This window comes from Nipponia nippon, unplaced genomic scaffold (genome assembly GCF_047370975.1).
Source record: "Nipponia nippon isolate SJK-2023a ecotype South Korea unplaced genomic scaffold, ASM4737097v1 scaffold_5, whole genome shotgun sequence".
Taxonomy (NCBI): domain Eukaryota; kingdom Metazoa; phylum Chordata; class Aves; order Pelecaniformes; family Threskiornithidae; genus Nipponia; species Nipponia nippon.
The window spans coordinates 19061100-19080318 of record NW_028262369.1 but is presented as its reverse complement, the minus strand read 5'-3'; the positions used below and the strand labels follow the sequence as shown (position 1 = coordinate 19080318).

Below are 19219 nucleotides of genomic sequence, written 5' to 3'. Positions count from 1 at the left end.
CCGTCCCAGGCCCCTCGCCCGGCCAGGCCTCACCGTGATCGGCCGCAGCACCCGCGCGTGTCCCGGATTGAAGCGGCAGCGAATGACCCGGATGTTCCCGGCTCGGCTCCCCCCCTTTGTCTCTGGCCCGGAGTTTCCCTCCCTCTCTCTCTCCTGGTGCGGAGCGCGGCAGCGCGGTGTGTCCCTCAGCTCGACCCGTCCGTGCCGCTGCGCCGGCGCGGTGTGACCCCGCCCGCGACCCGTCCGCCACGCTTTACGCATCCTCGCCGCACAGGACCCAGGGGCGGCCAGAACAATGCCTGAGCACGGGGCGCAGGCGGCAACCCCAGCGGGGCTCTCTCAAGCCCAGCCACTTCCTCGTGCCCCTGGGCTCCCGCAGGCCCCCGCCGAGGAACCGAGTGAATTTTTACCTCGGGCGCCGAGCGAGCCACCTGCGCCCCGGAACGGCCGGCTCCCTCGCAGGGCGCTAGCGCGGGTCTGCCCGGCCGCGCCTGCCCCGGGACGCGCTCGAGCCTGGCCTGGCCCCACCCACTGTGCCCAGCCGGGCCTCTGATTGGAGGACGGGGGCTCTGCCCCTGGCGGGGCTTTCGCAGGTGAGGGGCGGGCGGGAGAGCCTGTCAGAGGGCGCGGGGGTGGGGCGGGGCCGGCAGGAAGCGGCGGCGGGCGCGGGTTTCCCCGGCGCGGGAGCGCGGCGCGGGCCGTCCGCGCGCCCGCTGCAGAGCGCGGGGTCGGCTGCGGCCTCCTCTGGCGCCGCCGTCGGCTGTGCGCGCGGCCCGGGTTGGCTGCTGTTGTACCGGGCCCCTGAGAGGCGGCGCGCTTCGTGCCCTCTGGGGTTTGTTTCCCGTTGGGTTTTTTTTTGGGGGGGGGATTTCTTTTGTTGTTGTTGGTTTCTAAGAATACCTTTTTAGTGGCATATAGGGAATGAGTCACATTCTGTTCTCGTCTTTGTCTTATTTTTCTAATTTTAATGAAACGTAAGAAATTTCAGTCCTGAAACCTCCGCTTAGCCATGCCTCGCGCTGCTCTTGTGTTTGCTAATGTTTCTTCAACTATGGTCTATGTGCTATTAAAGTTCGAAATGGTTTCTCTCCTCGGGAACTCTAGAATTAACTATTTCAATAAATAATGACTTGGATTTGAATGGGCCCTAATGAAAATATGAGCTGACGTTAGGAAGCTCGTTGCCCAGCATCCCACCCGGTGAGCAGGCGCCTGCAAGAGCAACTCCCCTTGGGCACACCAACAGGCCGACGGCGGGAACTCTGTTTCTTCATAATCCCAGGCAACTGGGATTCGGTTACAACTGGCACCTAAAGCTGGCAGAATGAATCTAGGCATTGCTGGACATTTTTGTTCACGCTTTGTTCTATTTGGCTTTTAAAATTCCCACTTAAAATTTTGTCAATTTTTTTTCTTTTTGTATTACTTCAAATATGATGTACACAATGTGGAGCTTTAAACCGTCTTTGAGAAAATGAAAGGCTGTTGCACAGGGTAAGGCAATCCTCTACGATTCGCATCCATAACAGAGGGGGCAAGATGTCATCAGTTTGAACCTCAGTAAGAAAAATGGAGGTGAGGCATTTAAAAAAATCCTTCTACTGGCAAAGATATTACAACACTAGGCTGCCTAATGCGGAGAGCACGGGCATGGAGTCTTCATCACTTGGGGCTGTGACGGATGTGCTCGACCCCTTGACCAGACTGGCAGTGATTTGGTGCGGGTTCTGGAAAAGGTGAAGGCCTGAGCCGTAGCTGGGCCAGGAACTCCTCTAGTTTCAATCTGGACTCTGAAAACCCACAAAGGAGCAGAGCAACACAGTGAGCATTGATGCACATGAGCTTGGGGCACCAACCATGCGATTAACACATGAATAGCAGGTGGCTTTTCCAAAACTCATTTATTAAGGAACAAAGAAAGTTGTGGGTATGAGGAGTCTCCTGCATACCTTTTCCATGGCATGTAATTTGACTACAAGCCAACCACTTTATCCTATAAATATGACAGCCTAAGTGAGCTTTCTTTGAGCTCTCCTTGCTAGGCAGCGTGGCTGCATAGTGGTGATCTCCCCTTGAGCTGGGACACCTCTCAAGGTTGCTCCTCAAGGCAGAGAGACCTTTTACCAACGGCAGATCTTTGCTAAGCGCCCAATATCCCACATAAACTTGTAGCATGGCAACTTTGATTTTGTCTTGGTAACTTTGATTGCTTGCTGAATTGATGCTAGTGAAACATTAGCTAAACTTTGCATGGTCAATCCCTTAGACATAAACCGTTGACCAAATCTGAGACTAAGATTGGACCATGCTGCACCTAAGCTCCATCAGGAGTTTAGAAAGCAAGGGGGTCTATTCTGAACCTCGTGACTCAATGGGAGGGTCTTCCTTACTCTTTGCATTTCCACTCTCTCTGTGAATCATTCTAACTCGAGTGTAACTCAGTTTTCCTTTGTATGATTCTTCCATGCAGTAATTAATAGAGTGAACCTTGCCATCAAAATTTGTTAAGTCGCACTTTCACAAGATTGTATTAAAACCACTTTTACTAATACCTTTGTCAGTGATTCCTTAGGCATTCTAAATCACCCATTCGCAACAGGGGCTTTAGTTAGACAACATGTGTTTTAATTGTAGCCGCTCCTCCTTTTAGCCAAGGGGATGAGCTGAGTGGTCTGTTATAGCTCTTTCCAGGCTTTTTTCCCCCTTGAACAATTCGTATTCTTATTTAAATTTATTTTGGTTTTGACTCCTACAGAAAGGATGGATAAGGCGAGTATTCTTTCTGGTTTTTACCTCTCTAGTCTCAAGAAAACCATTGAGCTGCCAAAGCAATGGGTATTGCTGGACATACCAAGATCTCTGTTTTAAATCTCAAAAGTGTGTCAACTAGCTAATGTTTTTAAGAGACCTCATTCCCAGCAGAGATGGAAAAGGACAAACTGCTTCCAAAGCTTCCGCAGCCATATTTGCAACAGCTATACATTATCAAAGATGATGAGACCATTGTCTCGTTCCAGGATGGGGCTGAGTTTGTGCTTGGAATTGCCCATCTACCAGGTGCAGAGAAAGAGTTGAAATTGACTTTTCAGTCTTTGGATTCACCTCCACTGGTGAAGGCTGGCCTTAGGCTCGAATTCCTCCCATGCAGGTGGGCAGTTTCAACATCTCTCTATTGCAGTGAAAAATACGAAAGTGACATATCACAGAAATGTTTAAGAATGCAAAATAACGATTGCACCTTCATATAAACAAACCAAATCCTTGGACCACTTGCCCTGTTCTCATGAGGTCCTCATTTAGCTTCTCTCCTGTGAATATACGGAGAGTTATTGAACAGTAACTACGTTCTCTTGCACTGAACAGTTCCTGTTCACATTTGTGCTTTAGCCAGTTAGGTATCACAAGGATGATACAGCAATAGGATACCTGCCTTCCTGTGGGCCCTGGCTCCTGCCCAGCTTTCTCTTTTTCTACTGCACAGATACCTGTGGCAGCATCTGCCTTACCTTCTTTATTCCTTTTAACTAGTAAGTGCTGGAGAAGAGATGGAGGACAGTTAGCAGCTGTGTATACAGAAAACATCCTGACAGTCACAAGTGACTTGGGGAAAGAGGGGAGTTTCAAAGAACTTAATGAAAACACCAGTTGCATGTTACTTGGTGAAAATACATTTGGAATGTCTGGCGGTGTCTTTGCACCAATTTGGAGCAGAGACTTTCAGCAGGGCTGTTAAAGTGCAATAGCAGCTATGCCAAATCAGACTAAAGATCACTCTAGCTAAGAAATCTTTCGCCAGTAGCAAATGCCCTCAGCAGAACCAGGACAAACACGTACTCCCCTGTATACCTTTCCCAGTGATTCCAGTGACACTAGCAAAAGCAGGGCATAACACACCGCTCACGGGATTTCTCTCTTGAAATTGTGCATGTTGCAATCTCAGAGAATGTCACATAAATATGGACTATTTGTTTATGACTGCCAGGCAAGACTTCAGCACACTGAAAGATGAATTTGCAGGGTCATTTTCATCTTTCTGAAGTGAAACTTCCCACTGAAAGGAAAGCTAGCTCCAAATAAACTCTAAATGTTATAAGAGATCCAAACACGATGTTCATGACTTACTTCACTTATGTCCCCTTTATTAACTGGTTTCTGGTTCAGGGTACACAGTTATTCCTTTTATGCTCTCACTTTTGCTAACTGGTGAAGACGCCTGAAGCTACAGATACATACAGTAGGAATTTGGATTGAAAGTAGTGTGGGTTGACTGTAAAGTGCAAATACTTTTAGTAAGACAGTCCAATAAAAATACAGATGCACATGTTGATCAGTTAAATTCTACTAGAGCAATGTTTGTACTTGGTACTTACTTTAGTAAAATTCAAATGCCATTAAAACCCGGGAAACCATTTAGTAAAATGACACCATTTTCCTAAAGTTGCTGGATATATAAGGAAAGATTAGGGTGTGCTTTGCATTTAAAACTGATTAAACTGTTAAGATGAAATTCACTTCATACGTAACTGTATAGCCTCTAAGATTTTAGAGGTCACAGGTCTTAGCTTCTCATACTTAATTCTTACTAGCAGCTTGGAAAATAAGAGCAGTCCAGTGGTCTTCTCAATACTAATACTGAATTATGAACTTTTCTATACTTACAGAGGGCACAGGTGTAAAACCACCTGAATAATTTCAGCAACCTGTACTTGGTACTTAATCATTTCCTTCCTTCAGCCATTTCCATCTTTAAAACTTCTGCAGCGAACATGTACTAAGAGGCTTCTTATTTACATTTCTTATATGTTAGCCTTATTACAAAGTGTCAATTTCAGTTAGCCTAATTTTTCAGACAAAAGAAGCATTTATATTAAAAAACAGAGTACTGGATTCTAAAATAAATCTGTGAAGTTAGGCAGGGTGATTTGTGAGTTGCGTGAAAGAAAATGTATGCAAACCAATTACTTAAAACTTGGTACATGTTTTTTGGTGTGATTATATATCCATACCAGAGGGGACTATTTCCTACTACAATGATCAGCAACAGTCATAGTAAACGCAAAGGAAAATACCTTAATTTCCCAGCGGATATATATATCTGAATAAACATGACTTTTTTGTGACAGTCTTTGAGGCAGCAGAAGAGGATACCTCTCCTTTACAAAGGAAAAAGTATTACTCCTCTGAATCACTGCGCAAAAATGCAACTACGTTTTATATCTGAAATGCTAAACTAGGAATATCAGTGATATTACACTGTTAATGTCAACATTAACGTTTTTAGAAAAGAAAGATTTAAGACATCAGACTTTAAAAGGGAAAAAACAGGTTTATTTCATGCAGTTTACAATACGCTAGTGTTATGAAAAGGAGGTTAAAAAAATACCCACACATTTTAATTGTATGCTTGTTTTAAAAATGATGGTTAACCGTAACCATCTTCAAATGATTTGGGAAGCCCTAGCAGATTTCTATCCAGGGAAATTCCCTGGATTCAGTTTCTTGTCTATGTCTGTGCTAAGAGTTTTGGCTAATGCAAAAGCATTAAAACCAGATCAAAACTCAAACTTTGCTGCAGTAAGAACACTTCAGAGATAATGAATTGGCACAAAATAAAGTGTTATTGCTAATCCACTATCCAGGAAATAACATGTTGCAAGTATGGCCACTTGGGTATTAACACAAACAGCTGATGCACAACTAATTTTGAGACCAGTGGTTTGGGGGAAAAGGGGAAAAAAAAGAACATCTGTTGAATTGGGTAGGTGGGCCTAGAGAGTCCATAGGAAATAGATTTTTCATAGCTAGGCTCAGATGAGGCTCAGGACAGAAGCAGGTGGAAATAGTTGCCATTTGATACTCCTTCAGTTTGGTGATCTTGTTTCAGTTCCAGGTAGACAGGTTGAGTAAAGTTGTGCATAAGCTTTTGGAAAATCTTCAAAAGGAGCAAGAATCATGTACATAAATACATTAACTCTTACATTTCAGATGACCAGGCCTGGAAATCTCAACAGGTGTTAAGTCACATCAAAATTTAGGCTCAGCTTTCTAAGGCAAGGAGAGTGCACTGTCACAGAACCTCCCCCCCCCCCTCCAAAGTAGCAAAATAACATTCTAAAAAGTTTCTCTCATTATAGTAGTTATTAGCACACAGCATCCTAAAAAGAACCCTTTGATGGGCCCAGAAAGCTATGTTTGCAGCAGTATCTATTCACCAAACTTTTGAGAAGTTTACGCCTTGGTAGACCTTGCTAAAGTAAAGGACAGCTAAGTTGCAATGAAATATTCAGCGACAATTTCCTGGGGCAGAATCTTCCTCAAAGTCTCTCTATTGCCAGCGCTGTTCATAAAAGTTGTTAGATTTCAGCATAGGCAATAATAAAGTGGTGGGCAAGTGTACTGTCTTCTCTAGTGTATTCCTTACCAAGCTGGATACTGAAATTCCATGCCATATATGAACACTTATATCTATAACTCGTTCAGACATTTGTAAAAATTATTTTAGAGTCCATGAGTTGAAAGAAAAAACAGACTAGCTGCTTTTTTAACATTATGTGTCTCCAGAACTTCAAATTAGCCCTGGAAAGGATTTTAGCCCTTAGCATTTCTGCATTGAAAATGGAAAGAGTTCCTTCTGTCTGACACTCATGTAGGCAAACTGAACAATAAGATCTATTTAGCCCTTTAAAGCCTCAGTTCAGTAAGAAGCCTTTAAAGACAGCTCCCAATTGCTGTGAGCCAAAAGAAAGAAAAGTTATATGACACTGAGTTCAGAGAGCCTTCCATGTTTTTTTTAAAACTGAATATTTATACTATCTTAAGAATCAATAATTCTATACACAAACCCAGGTAAGATCCTGAGATTGTCCTTAAAGCTGGAGATAACTGCAGTCTAAACTATAATGAAGTAACAGGCAGCATCCTCAGACCGAATGTATTTCAAAATTGTTGTGTTAGAAGAGACACTTCTCCAATGACCACTGGAAGTTTTAATCCTACTGTCCCGAGCTAACAGGTACTGCTAAAGGCATAACAAAATCTCATCTCCTTTCAAGGGCCCCACCTTTCAGGGCTGATTGAAGAAGTTAATTTGAAAAACTCAAAAGATGCTTTTGATGTGGTGAGAGAGAGAATAAAATAGGAGAATGACACTTTCGGATTTTATCACATCTCAAGTGAACAAAATCTCAGGCTTCATCTCCAGACTCTCTTTCACTCGACTTTGATCTCCATGAAAAGCCCAGTACTTCACTTTTCTCTCAGTACTTCTCAAGTACTCAATACCTGAATGACTGGACAATATATAATATAATCCAGTTTCTAGGTAATTTCATTCGGTCAGATACTATTGTATTTTTGCATTCCAAGATCATTTTAGTAATAATAATAATAATAATAGTAATTTGTAATTAATGTGTGTTAATTTGCTGGTGGTAGCTCTCTACTGCTCAAAAAGAGACTGACAACTCTCAATAATCTCCACAGATGTTCACAGAATAGTGTTCTGTTCTGAGAAGCAGTCTTCTGAAAACACCATCATCCTACTCAACAGACCTGTTCCCTATGCATGCCTACAATCAAGTTTTCTTTTGTTTAATCTGCTAGAAGTGTTCATTTTTCTCCTGAAAAAAAACTTCTCTCAGAGAAAGAGGAGATTGATTCAATTTTGGTATCTTCAGGAAACAGTCCTGTTTCTAATCAATCATAACTGTGCGTTCACATTGGTAGAAATGGAGCTACACAGCTATTGTCTAAAGAAAATCTGAAAACAAAAAAGTTGGATGGATACATTGGGCTCAATTTCTTAGAAATATCTTTTACTAATGCTACAATGGAAGATGAAAGGAACTTTTATCATTACAAGAAACCTAGCTGAGTTTGAAAAAAACACAGTACATTTTCAAAATTTTCTGAGTATATGATTCTGAGGACTGAAAGTTTAGTAGAGAATCAATATAAGCTTCTAAGGCTTCAGGCCTTTGACACACAACTAAATTACTGTGGGATAACAAACTGCAATGAGCCATAATCCATGGAAACCCCACAGTAAGTAGGAGAAAATTCCAGGTAACCTTGTCTCTTTTGTTTAAAAAAAAAAAAAAAAAAATCTATTTCACATTTACTGTGGGAGCTGCTGAGTCAAGAGTATACTTTCAGCCAGTTATTATGGACCAGGTGACATTCATGTCTGAGAGGCCTCAGAATGACTTGTTCATTGCTGATAAACTTTCATTTAATTGCTGCTTGAAGAAGTCAAAAGCATTTAATATAAAAATGTCACCTCCAATACCGAAAAGTAGCCTCTGACGAAACTTAAGGCCAACAGTATGCTATCTGTTTCCTAACTCAAAGCAAGAAATTGCTATGGTAAATTTGAACTTCTCTGTTTTTAAACAAGTTTTGCATGAAGTTTGTCATGTAAAAGCCTTTAAAGAATTTCACTGAAAATCCACTAATCATCTGCTGAAGTAACCTCCCGTTCCACGGACAACACACCAAACAACTTCACTAAATGTTCGTATAGCAAAAGGGTAGAAAGTTAAATCTTTCACAGAATTTACATTTTCATGAGAGGTCACCCTGATTAACTGTTATGTTTTGGTATCTCTCCCTTCCTGCCTTACTTCCTTCTGCTATGATCTCTTCGTGCTCAGGATCTGAAATTCTAACCTGGAATACTGTTTTGATTTAAGAACAGAGGAGCTGTGTAAATCCAGAGTTCACGTCAAAGGCCTTGGCAGTATAGCTTTTCAACTACAGCCCCTTAGTGAACCCGTCAGCTTTACAGAGTCATAGACAGTTCTCTTGAGGTAAATACTCTCCAAATGACAGAAAAGAAACAAAGGACTCCAGTTTAAACTATATCAGTACATTACCTCATCCTGCAAGGTCTTAAGAGACGAAGCAACGTTTGCAAAACCTGGTGATGTAGATTGGACTCTAATGCAATTACCTTGTTACTGTAGCTAACTTTATTTGAAATTACAAGAGTCAAATAAAAAGAAACCAAACTTATTTAGGGATCAATTCTTAATGCCTTGAAAAAGGCATACGGTAGCACTTCCATCTATCTGAAAGCCTCAAATGTTCACAAAAATTAAAGCAATAATGACATTAGCAAGAACAGGAAAGTAGTTAGTTCAGGTGATCTCAAACAACAGCATATTTAAAATAATTTACAAGGTACCTGCCTATTAAAGTTCTTTTTTTTTTTTTTTTTTCTTCCTTAAAATCTTTGTGAGGTATTGGAAACAAAGTGCAAAATGATTAACCACTCATTTCCCCAAAATTTGCTACAACAGGGATACAATGTAAACTAGATTGCAGGTAATCTCACCATAAAAGCATGTTTTTAAACTGAAAATGCTCCAGTGAAAAACCCATACTTAGAAAAACCCACTCTTTTACATATTCTAAATTTGTTGTTTGCTCAGTTTGTTACTCATGCTTTGCTGCTGTCATTCTTGAAAATTTCATTTTATGAAATAAAATATTCCATCTTTTTTGGGTTAAATAAGAGAGACAACAGAAATGCTGATTCCAAAGGATCATTGTAAAACAGATATTTTACGCATTAAAATCCACTTAGGCCAATGCCAAATTACTCTGTAGAGCACATCAAGAAAACAACAAGAAACATGGTTGGCTGCAATTCCATGAGCTAGGGAGCTCAGAGAATTCGGTGGAGTCATACTGTTTAAAAACACAGTGACTACTGCAGCAGAGGAAATGTTTTAATATGCAGTTAACACAGACAACTGTTATGCTTATTTTCAGATACACAAGATAATCTGTTACTATTTAGGGGAAATTTGGGTGCTAAATTTAAGCTGATAAAATATGGGTGCCTAAAAAAGTATAAAAGTATAAACATTTCCCCCTACACAATTACATTTTTAGTAAATTCAATTCAGTTTTAACATCCTAAAAAAAGACAAACATTTTATGTGTCGTTGTGGAGGGGCCAGCAGCTTCCTGTGCAGACCACATCCAAGTCGCAAAATGCATTACAAACCCTTTCAAGCATTAGACGCATGGACAAAACATTTAGCCCATTGCTTAACCTGCTTAGTAGAAATGGTTTTTACAAATTGTTTCTGCCAAACTTCTATCAATGTATAGTATAAGTCCTTTAAAAAAAAAAAAAAAAAAAAAAAGAGTAGACCCTGGGTGTTTGAAAATCAGGTTTTTGTGTAAAGGATTACCTAGAGTATATGCATAAATTTTAAAGTTACTGAGAACGAAAACTTTAGAATTCAAAACAATCTTGTAGCTTTTTGAAACTCCCTTCCACTGCTTTCATAAGTCAATGAAGTTGAGTTTTATACTGTCAATTTCATTATGTGTTTTACAGATGTGCTAAAGCTTTTGCTCAAAACATAGTGTATTAAAAAGCTCCAGTCTTGTGTATTAGCCTTCATCAAGGACGAACTAATAAAGCTGTACCAGATGTCTTCAAACAGTGTTCTTTAACTGCATAGTTGAAACAGTATAGAAAGAGAAAGATCATTACAGGTATCCTGAATGTCTGCAATAATTAAATTTTTCAATTGGATGAGCTTGTGTTCCCACTCAAGGTTGATTTTAATCCCAGTCATACAGACAGGGATTTAGGACTAGCCAGCCATATTTCTGTACAACCTCCAGCTCTTGAAAAATCTCTACCATAATCCACAGAGTTCAATGCTTATAGGCATTTTATAAAAGCACAAACACACATATGAGTACAAACATCTCAAAAGAAACAGAATGTTCAGTTGTTCATTTTAAGTGAATTTTGATTCCCCTTCCAAACATCTGGCTAAGACTGGAGCATAACTTTTGCAGGAGGAGACTGTTTTAACAGAAGGAACATCAAGAACAACTCAGATGAAGGCCATTCTTTCTGAGTTTAGTCTTCCCTTTCGGTATTAAAATATGCTATAAATCCAGTCAGTCAATACATACACCCTTCCTTTAGAGAAACCTTTTGTCTGTTGTGTAACTTTTTACGTGCTAGTTTCAGTTGATCTCCTAGGCTGTTATTACATAATAGAGTATGTCACAGAGCCATAAGGAATGTGCAGTATAACACAGTCAGCTGGGGCTGCCACTGATTCTGAAACAATGTAGGCCCAAATATTTGCATTTGTGGGCTGTAATGTGTGTGTGTGTGTGTGTGTAGCACCAATTACATTGTCCTTTAAATGTTTACAATGATTAGTAGGAAAATGTCTCCAAACTGATCAACATTGGGTCATCCAGCACCAGACATTAAGTGCTACATGTCTCAGAGGAAAACATGAGTGCATGGTCATTTCTTTTCAAATGACCAGTGTCAGTCAGCCCACAAGAGAGTACAACCATGCACTACAACCAAAACTTAACACACACTCCCACACCATCTATTCCCATTATGTAATCTTGCAATGCTTTCAGCCAGTTAACACCAGCTTATAGGCAAAAATGGTTGAACCCAGATCAACAGAAAATTGTCTAAATCAGATTTTTTCTTTTGCAGCCGAGCCTCTTCAGTGTGACAATTCACTGCGTCTTGGAATAAAAGAGAAAAAATTGTCACCGTTCAATACTGTCTTCACATCCTGGAACCTCGTTCTTGCAAAATCTGAAACAAACCAACAAAAATTCTATAAATGAAAATTCACTCAAGATCATTCCTAAAGCATGGAAGTCAAAGAGCAACATGACGACTATTTCAAATAACTGATAAAGTGTCAGGGAGCTGCTTCAAGGACATTCCTGAAGTCTGTGCTTTAAAGCTGAAAAAAGACAGATTGATACATACAATGTCTACTACCAAACTTAATGAAAACAGATGTAAATCACCACTAGGAACTATGATTAATATAACGAAAGCTTAAGGGTTGGTAGTTGTAAAAAGTAAGCCATTTCTCCTCATCCTAATTCTGAAGATACTTAGGTAAATGAACTTGGGTACTTTATTAGAAATTGAATTTAATCTTCATTTTTCCTGTTCCAGTAAAATGTCCTTAACACTCTGAAGTTTCAGCTGCAAATTGTGTCCCATAAATGAGTACTGAAAACATGAACTCGCAACTCAAAACGTGTACAAATGGCACATTGGGTGAGATGACACAAGAAGTTCTCGAACGCCAAGAGTACGAGCTGGCAAAATTTAAATCAACAGACTGAGTTAAAAACTGAAACATACCCAGGCTTGGTCTTTTGCATGAACTAAAGTCAACCAACTACATTTGTTCACAGGCTTTTACTATGCTGTTCAGACATACAAAGTTTATCAGCTGGACTGACCAGCTATATGAAAATAAGTACTACTCTAACAGCAGTTTTAAAATACTTTTACATTAATATTATTTGCTCATGCAAGATCTCACAAGTTTTTTAGGCATCCTTGTCCACATGAAAATTGTTTCTGTGGACACAGGACATAACACATTTAACTTTTCATGCATTATCTTGTCCATCATTATCCTTTGAAACACCCAAGCCAGGCAGCTGAGAGGCAATGCAGGCTCTGACTTCATGCAGAAGAATGTATTTCTCAAAAATTCTCTCTAAGGAATTTGATTCTCCCACTGTTACCAAGGAACTGAGATTCCCATTGTAGTGAGTAAAAGGATTTTTCCTAAAAACAGTTGGTTTGCTTAATGTTCTCTTTAAAAGGCATATATTAAACATAGCGACTGAAGTCTAATGGAAACAAAGTATCTACCCCTGAAAAACCTAGAAATCCTTGTCTATAGCATCTTACAACATGAAGACCACCTCTTCTACTTACAATTTGACTATTTTTTTCCTTTCCTGTTTCAATTCTCTTTGGCTCCTCCAGTGAGGAAAGGATCCGAGCCTTAGGATTCACTGTCCAAGCAACAACATTTCTCATGTTGCTACTCTAAACTGAATGGCAATCAGCAATCACGATCAACTCTCGGACTACATAGTACTGCAGGGAAGCCTTTAAGCAAACTGTAGAACCAATTGTGACAGTAGCCAAACAAAGCACTAAGCAAAGCTTCCAATGTACTGAGCACAAGTACTTAACAATGTTAATCTGTAAGTAAAAGTATCTCTAATGATACTTCATTTTCTTGTGCTTCTTGACAGTTCTCCTAGTACTGGGAAGGGCTCTTGATTTCAAAAGCTGAAAGAAAGCAAAGGCACAGTCCCTGGACAATGGCATAGCTGTCTTCAATGTAGAATTTCCTTCTATGATGATTTCAGTGTAGTGTGATATTAAGACAAACACCTGATGCTAGTACTCAGTAGCACATTCCATCCCAGAGGACCCACAGAATCTGACAGCACACACAAACACTTCAATCTTTGTGCTTGTAGGATAAAGGCTGGCAACCACTTAGCACAGAACAGCAGTTTCATGTGTGGTTTTAAATAAAAAAAGTCTAGGTATTTGGTTTCTTTTTAATATCGTTAAAATGTTGATAATTTAACCTATCAGCCTCTATCAGTCATCAAGCCTAATATGTCTTTCATAGTGACTGTAGTCAAGTAAGGTCTCACCTGCTTTGCACAACTCCACGGGATTTTTTAAGGACTGGAGTTCATGAAGAACTCGTCCCCATTTGTGTGCCTCAGGGACAGTTCAAAGACAGTTCAGTGTTAGCTTAACAAAAAAAAAAATAAATAAATCCACTTTATCACTTGCTCACTGCACTTCCTGCAGTACCTGGATCTCGCTTTGTGCATACAAAGTTCTTCTTCATTTCAAATTCAATATTATTATTTTGAAGTTATGAAGCCAGATGTCACTGCAGCTGCTTTGATAAATTTCCAAAATACAGAAAGATGTTTCCCATGGGCCATGACATGCTTTAGGGTATATTTTAGATGCAAGTATTGCTTATTTCATGAAGATAATTTACTATGTATACTAAGCAAAAAGCATTTCGTATGAAACTGCAGGAAAGATACAAGTGAATTCTGTGAGGAAAAGCCAGGCCCTCAAAATCGCTCAGCAACTGCTAGTATAATATATTCAAAAGGGATTAGACAAACTTACAGAAGATAGTGCCGTTCATACCTACTCATGGTATCACAGTGTCATTGTAGCTTGCATACAATGATCTGGATGCAGGCTTGAAGCCAAAATTCCTAAACTGAGGCTTACTGGAAGGTAGGGAAATATATCAGGAATTAATTTGACAAATGCTTCATACTTAAACTCTTTCCGCGAGTATTTGCTGTTGGTCACAGCTGAGGACAAAGTGCTGGAGTAGATGTCCCCATAGCGGGTAATAGTCTAACCCAGCAAATGTAGTCAGTAAGTGAAACAATCTCCAACAGAGACAAAAACGTGGCTGAAAAAAGCACCTGTGCAGTTAGAAAATAATATTGGATCTATTCACTTTGTGAATCCTTCCAACTTAAAATGAAACATCTGAGTTTATTCTTCCCCTAGAAGATAAATATACTTCTAAGATTAATAGACTTAGAACTATTTTCTGTAGCTTCAGGAACACATACAATAAGATAAAGCTAAGCCAGATCTGGACACTGAACTTCACACACTTTACTGAGCCAGTAAACCCAACGTAAAGCAGAAAATTCTATCAGTTCAGACAATATTTTAACACATTTTGCTTGGTACTTCTGTAACCCCTACCTTTACTGAAGCAGAAACGATTTCTGATCAGCAAGCTCTCATCAGAGGTGTTCCATCCACCCCTGTTCAGAAACCGTGTGAAAGAGGATCTTTTGTAGTCATGGGCAGTGACTTTGTCCAAAGAGGAAATTGAATTTCAATGATCAGGAACTCTATCAAAATTGTACTTACCTACTAAATACTGAAAGGATGACTGTTCTGCAGTTTGAAATTCCTCCTTTTTTTTTTTCTCCTGAAAAACCCTTTAATAAGAGTATTCCTAAAAATTTTAGTGGCTTACTGGGCAAAAATGCCAAGAGATGTCTCAACACTAACAGAGGTCAATAAAATTTGAAAACAATTATGGCAGGTCTTCTCCCAAACCGCTAATAGCTAGGATTGAGGAGTATGTCTGGAGCAGAACCAGGCACAGAAGAAGTTTTCGTTTGAGAACATGCTCTACTAGCTAAACAGATGACTTCACTAATAATGCTCCTCTGTCCACACACTTTAGATCACAGAATCACCAAATGGTTTGGGTTGGAAGGGACCTTTAAAGATCATCTGCCATGGGCAGGGACATCTTTCACTACATGAAATGCTTGAAATGATGCCCAAAGCCCCACACAACCCAACTCAACCATGAACACTTCCAGGGATGAGGCCTCCACAACTTCTCTGGGCAACCTGTTCCAGTGTTACACCACCCTCAGAGTAAAGAATTTCATCATTATATCCAATCTAAATCTACCTTCTTTCAGTTTAAAAACATTGCCCCTTGTCCTGTCACTATAGGCCCTGGTAAAAAGTCTTTCTCTGTCTTTCTTATAAGCCCCTTTTAAGTATTGGAAGGCTGCTAATAAGGCGTTCCCAGAGCCTTCTCTTCTCCAGGCTGAACAACCCCAACTCTCTCAGCCTTTCTTCACAGCAGAGGTGTTCCAGCCCTCCCTCTCTCTGATCATTTTCGTGGCCCTCCTCTGGACCCACTCCAACAGGTCCATGTCCTTCTCGTACTGGGAACCCCAGAGCTGGACACAGTGCTCCAGGTGGGGTCTCATGAGAGTGGAGTAGAGGGGGAGAATCACTTCCCTCGACCTGCCGGCCACGCTGCTTTTGATGCAGCCCTGGATAACTGGCTTTCTGGGCTGCAAGTGTACGTTGCTGGCTCATATCCAATTTTTCACCCACCAGTATCCTCAAGTGCTTCTCTGCAGCACTGCTCTCAATCCATTCATCACCCAGTCTGTACTGACACTGGGGACTGTCCCGACCCTGGTGCAGGTCTGCTGTGTTCAGAATTTTCTTTCTTTTCATGTTTCTGTTCTGTTTTTCCTCCAGGTGCACCAGACCCAAAGTTGACTTATAAACTCTAAACAATGCTGAATGAACTCTCATATCCTAGGGGCATGAGTGTGATTGCTTCTTAGGGAAGCAGAACATGAGAACTATTTCCTCCCACTCAAAATAAATCTGCTGCAGATAGAATAGCGTTTTAAGGACTGTTTGTCTCTCAGGCAGCTTAAGAATCTTGCATTCAATTCCAGCACGGTGCCAGTTTATTTCTTTCAATAAAGCTCCAGATTTGACCCATTCCTTGCAGCCATTCCTGAAGACCTTGGCAAAAGACCTTATTCTACCTCAGCAGTAGTTTCTGTTAGCATCAGTTAAGAAAAGATGTAGGTTCTTCTTCAGCCATGTGGAAGTGACAGTTCAGAGATAAGTATAAGGCTGCTTTACAGCTAAAAAGTTCAGGTGTAAAGGTGAGAAGCTGGAGTTCAATCTCATGCAATGGTAAATATCTTCAATTTATACAGGCTAAAGTGACTACCCACACACTGTATCACTCAACATTCAATGATACGTTATCTTCTAGAAATTGGATAGCAGAATAAATACGAGCAGTGCTTGCAGACATGTTAGGAAAAGGTTGCAAAAGTTGTTTTTTCTGATGCAACTTCTGTGTTCTTCCACTTGTGACTTTTAAAGTACCTTGATCTTCAATAAGATGTCAAACTACAATGGAAAGGACCTGACCCCTCCCCAAAGAGAGTTGTTTCCTGTGCTAAGTATAACTGTAGCACCGAGATTACACTATTTACTTATATTTGCCAGGTCTTGATTAAAAAATTATTAGTTTCAAAACTATCAGAGAAGACAATCTTTTGACTACGTTGCACTTCAGTCAAGTTTGCTAATTTATTGCAAAAATCACACATTTACTGAAAATGTATACTGTAAGTTTGTATCAGATGCCTCTAAAGGTAAAACAAAACATTTGACAGAAAAGCTGGTGCACGGAAAATAAAAATGAAAAGCAATTCTGACCCTAGAATCTACATGAAGAACTTTTCTGCTGAGCAAAGCTTTAAAGGAACCAATCACAATACAGCTTATAACAGCAACACTAATTATTCTGTCAAAGAAGCAACATCCAGAACAGGAATTCTATCTTTGCTAACCATGCCACAACTATAATCACAAACACACACACCACCAGGACTAGCCAAAGGACAGCACTAGTGGGGGTAGGAATTGGATGGGGCAGAAAAGCAGCTGGGTAAAATCCTAGGGCAGCTAGTGCTCACCATGACATTTACACTTAATCTGAGTCATTCATATCGTAATCCGTTTCTTCATCCTCACTCTGAGTGGCATGCAGCATGCAGCGAGTATAGAGAAAGGAAGGGAAAAGAAAAGATTGCAAGTGAGCCAGAGCTGCAAGAAAGTACAGTCCACTTACACTTGAAGCATCTGGGAATGACATTTATTTACTTTTATCTGGCACCCCCACCCTTTGTAAGAAAGTATGACAACAAACAATTTCAAGGAGGAACGTTACAGATTTCATGAAAACTTCCTTTTTCAAATGTCCTGAAGTCAGCAGATAGAAGCCAATAGTGCCATGCAACATAACAATAGGGACCACAGGTATAGAGAAAATTTAAATAAAACTGTAAAGCTGGTACCTTAACTCCGTGTACTCTTTGCCACAGATGGGAAAGGACAGCACTTGAGAATCTAACTTTGGATGCAGATGTTTTGAACGAGCTTTGCTCATTTGTCCCAAGAGCGACAGGTCAACAAAGTGGTACGAAAGAGAAGAATACTCGTGGGAATACAGGTTATCTTTCAGTAGTGCCACAGCTACCAGTAAAAGCCACTGGAACCATTTAAGTCAATGTCCCAAGTGCCGTTAATTTCCTTCACTTAGGTGTATTAGAAGGTTACACAGAAGTCAACTACTAACTTACTATGCAAACTTGTTTTCCAAAAAAAGAAGACACAAGAAAAGAAGTCTCTAAGAATGAATGAAGGTGAAGCTTGACTAGATGGGCTATCAGAAAATACTTTTTCCTATTCTGAAAGTCCAGTACTATTAATTAAAATTGACGTGCTTGTCAATAAAAACTACATACTGGCAGTTTTTTGTTTTCTCTGACCCAACCTGCGTAAAAGTAATAGGAAGACTTTCTCATGGCTTCTAAAAGTCAGTCCCAGTACGTGAACACATTATTCTCAGTACATGAACACCTTATTCTGTATGTATCACTGGATACCAGAATTTCAATCGTATGAACTTCATGAAGACCATTTCAGACACTAACGAACAGATTGCAGACTAGAGGATTAGCGCTGGCTAAGAGGGAACTATTGAGAAAACAGCTCCCAAGGTCCAGTCAAGATTCCTGAACACAGCTGTTGGAAACCTCTCAACCAAGAAGAAATTTTGTGGATTTTCTTTTTTTTTTTTTTCCCCCAGGCACAATATATACCTATACAAAAAGTAATTTATCTTTTAGAAACACAATATATAAAAAATGATTCTTCAAAGTATTGCCATTAATTGCTAGCAACAGCTCAACTCTTCCAGGACAAAAGGCGAGAATGTTTATATCTCCAACCAAAATTAACAGTAATTCTTATTCATCACCCCGGTCAAATTATGCTCTGCTCTCTTCTCTGAAACAATGACCAAGAAACACTTCAATGGAGAAGTCTAAGATTCAGCATCTCTCAGAGCTACTGTATTTACAGAGTTTTGCTGCACTCTGAACTAGCTTTTGTATTTAGGGTTTAATAGTTTCATTTGATCCATATTTTCTTTTACATTAAGGATGCCATGTAACTCTGGCAGCTTCTGAAGTTCCCTGAAGATGTACTACCATTCCTTATGAAGATGTTTATTAGGTTCTAGAATTCCACGTTTTATTTCAGGTACATATCTAGGCGCTTAATTATTACCACACACCTCTTTAACCTGTCAACTTTTAAAGTTTTCCTGAAGCATCCTGGCAAAAGCAGACCTTGACTAGGGTTCTGGAAAGAGTGAGCCGTGGCTTACCCAGGTTCACTGTTTACCCTTGACTACATTAATCTCTTACAAGTCTTTGGAAGTTTTATCTCAACAATGACAAAAGAGCATAAATTAATCATTTCACTAAGAATCCAACATAAAGCTTGGAGTATTTTCATAATGCAGTTTACAAAAATGTCTCCATACATGTAGCTGCATACCCAAATTACATGGCACAGAAAGTAGTGAAGTTTTATCTATTTGAGGCCTCAGTGCGAAGCCCCAGACCAATTCTTAGCATTATCTCAAAATTAATTTCTTTGAAGGTGATTCTTGAAAAAGCAACC

General features: G+C 40.0%; 1 protein-coding gene and 1 long non-coding RNA gene across 3 annotated transcripts in view; one reads left to right on the top strand and one right to left on the bottom strand.

Annotated features, from left to right (window-relative positions):
- The first annotated feature begins 410 nt into the window (after positions 1-410).
- LOC148052070 (uncharacterized) lies at positions 411-11996 on the top strand. Its single transcript, XR_015698667.1, has 2 exons — positions 411-593; positions 11498-11996. It is a non-coding gene; the product is annotated as an uncharacterized LOC148052070 (long non-coding RNA).
- Positions 8931-19219, bottom strand: part of KCTD5 (potassium channel tetramerization domain containing 5) — a 33403-nt gene continuing 23114 nt past the window's right edge. For both annotated transcript variants that reach the window (XM_087730848.1, XM_087730849.1), the window contains one exon: positions 8931-11602. In XM_087730848.1, the coding sequence (XP_087586974.1) occupies positions 11573-11602 (30 nt within the window). In that variant the 3' untranslated portion in view covers positions 8931-11572. The remainder of the gene's footprint in view (positions 11603-19219) is intronic.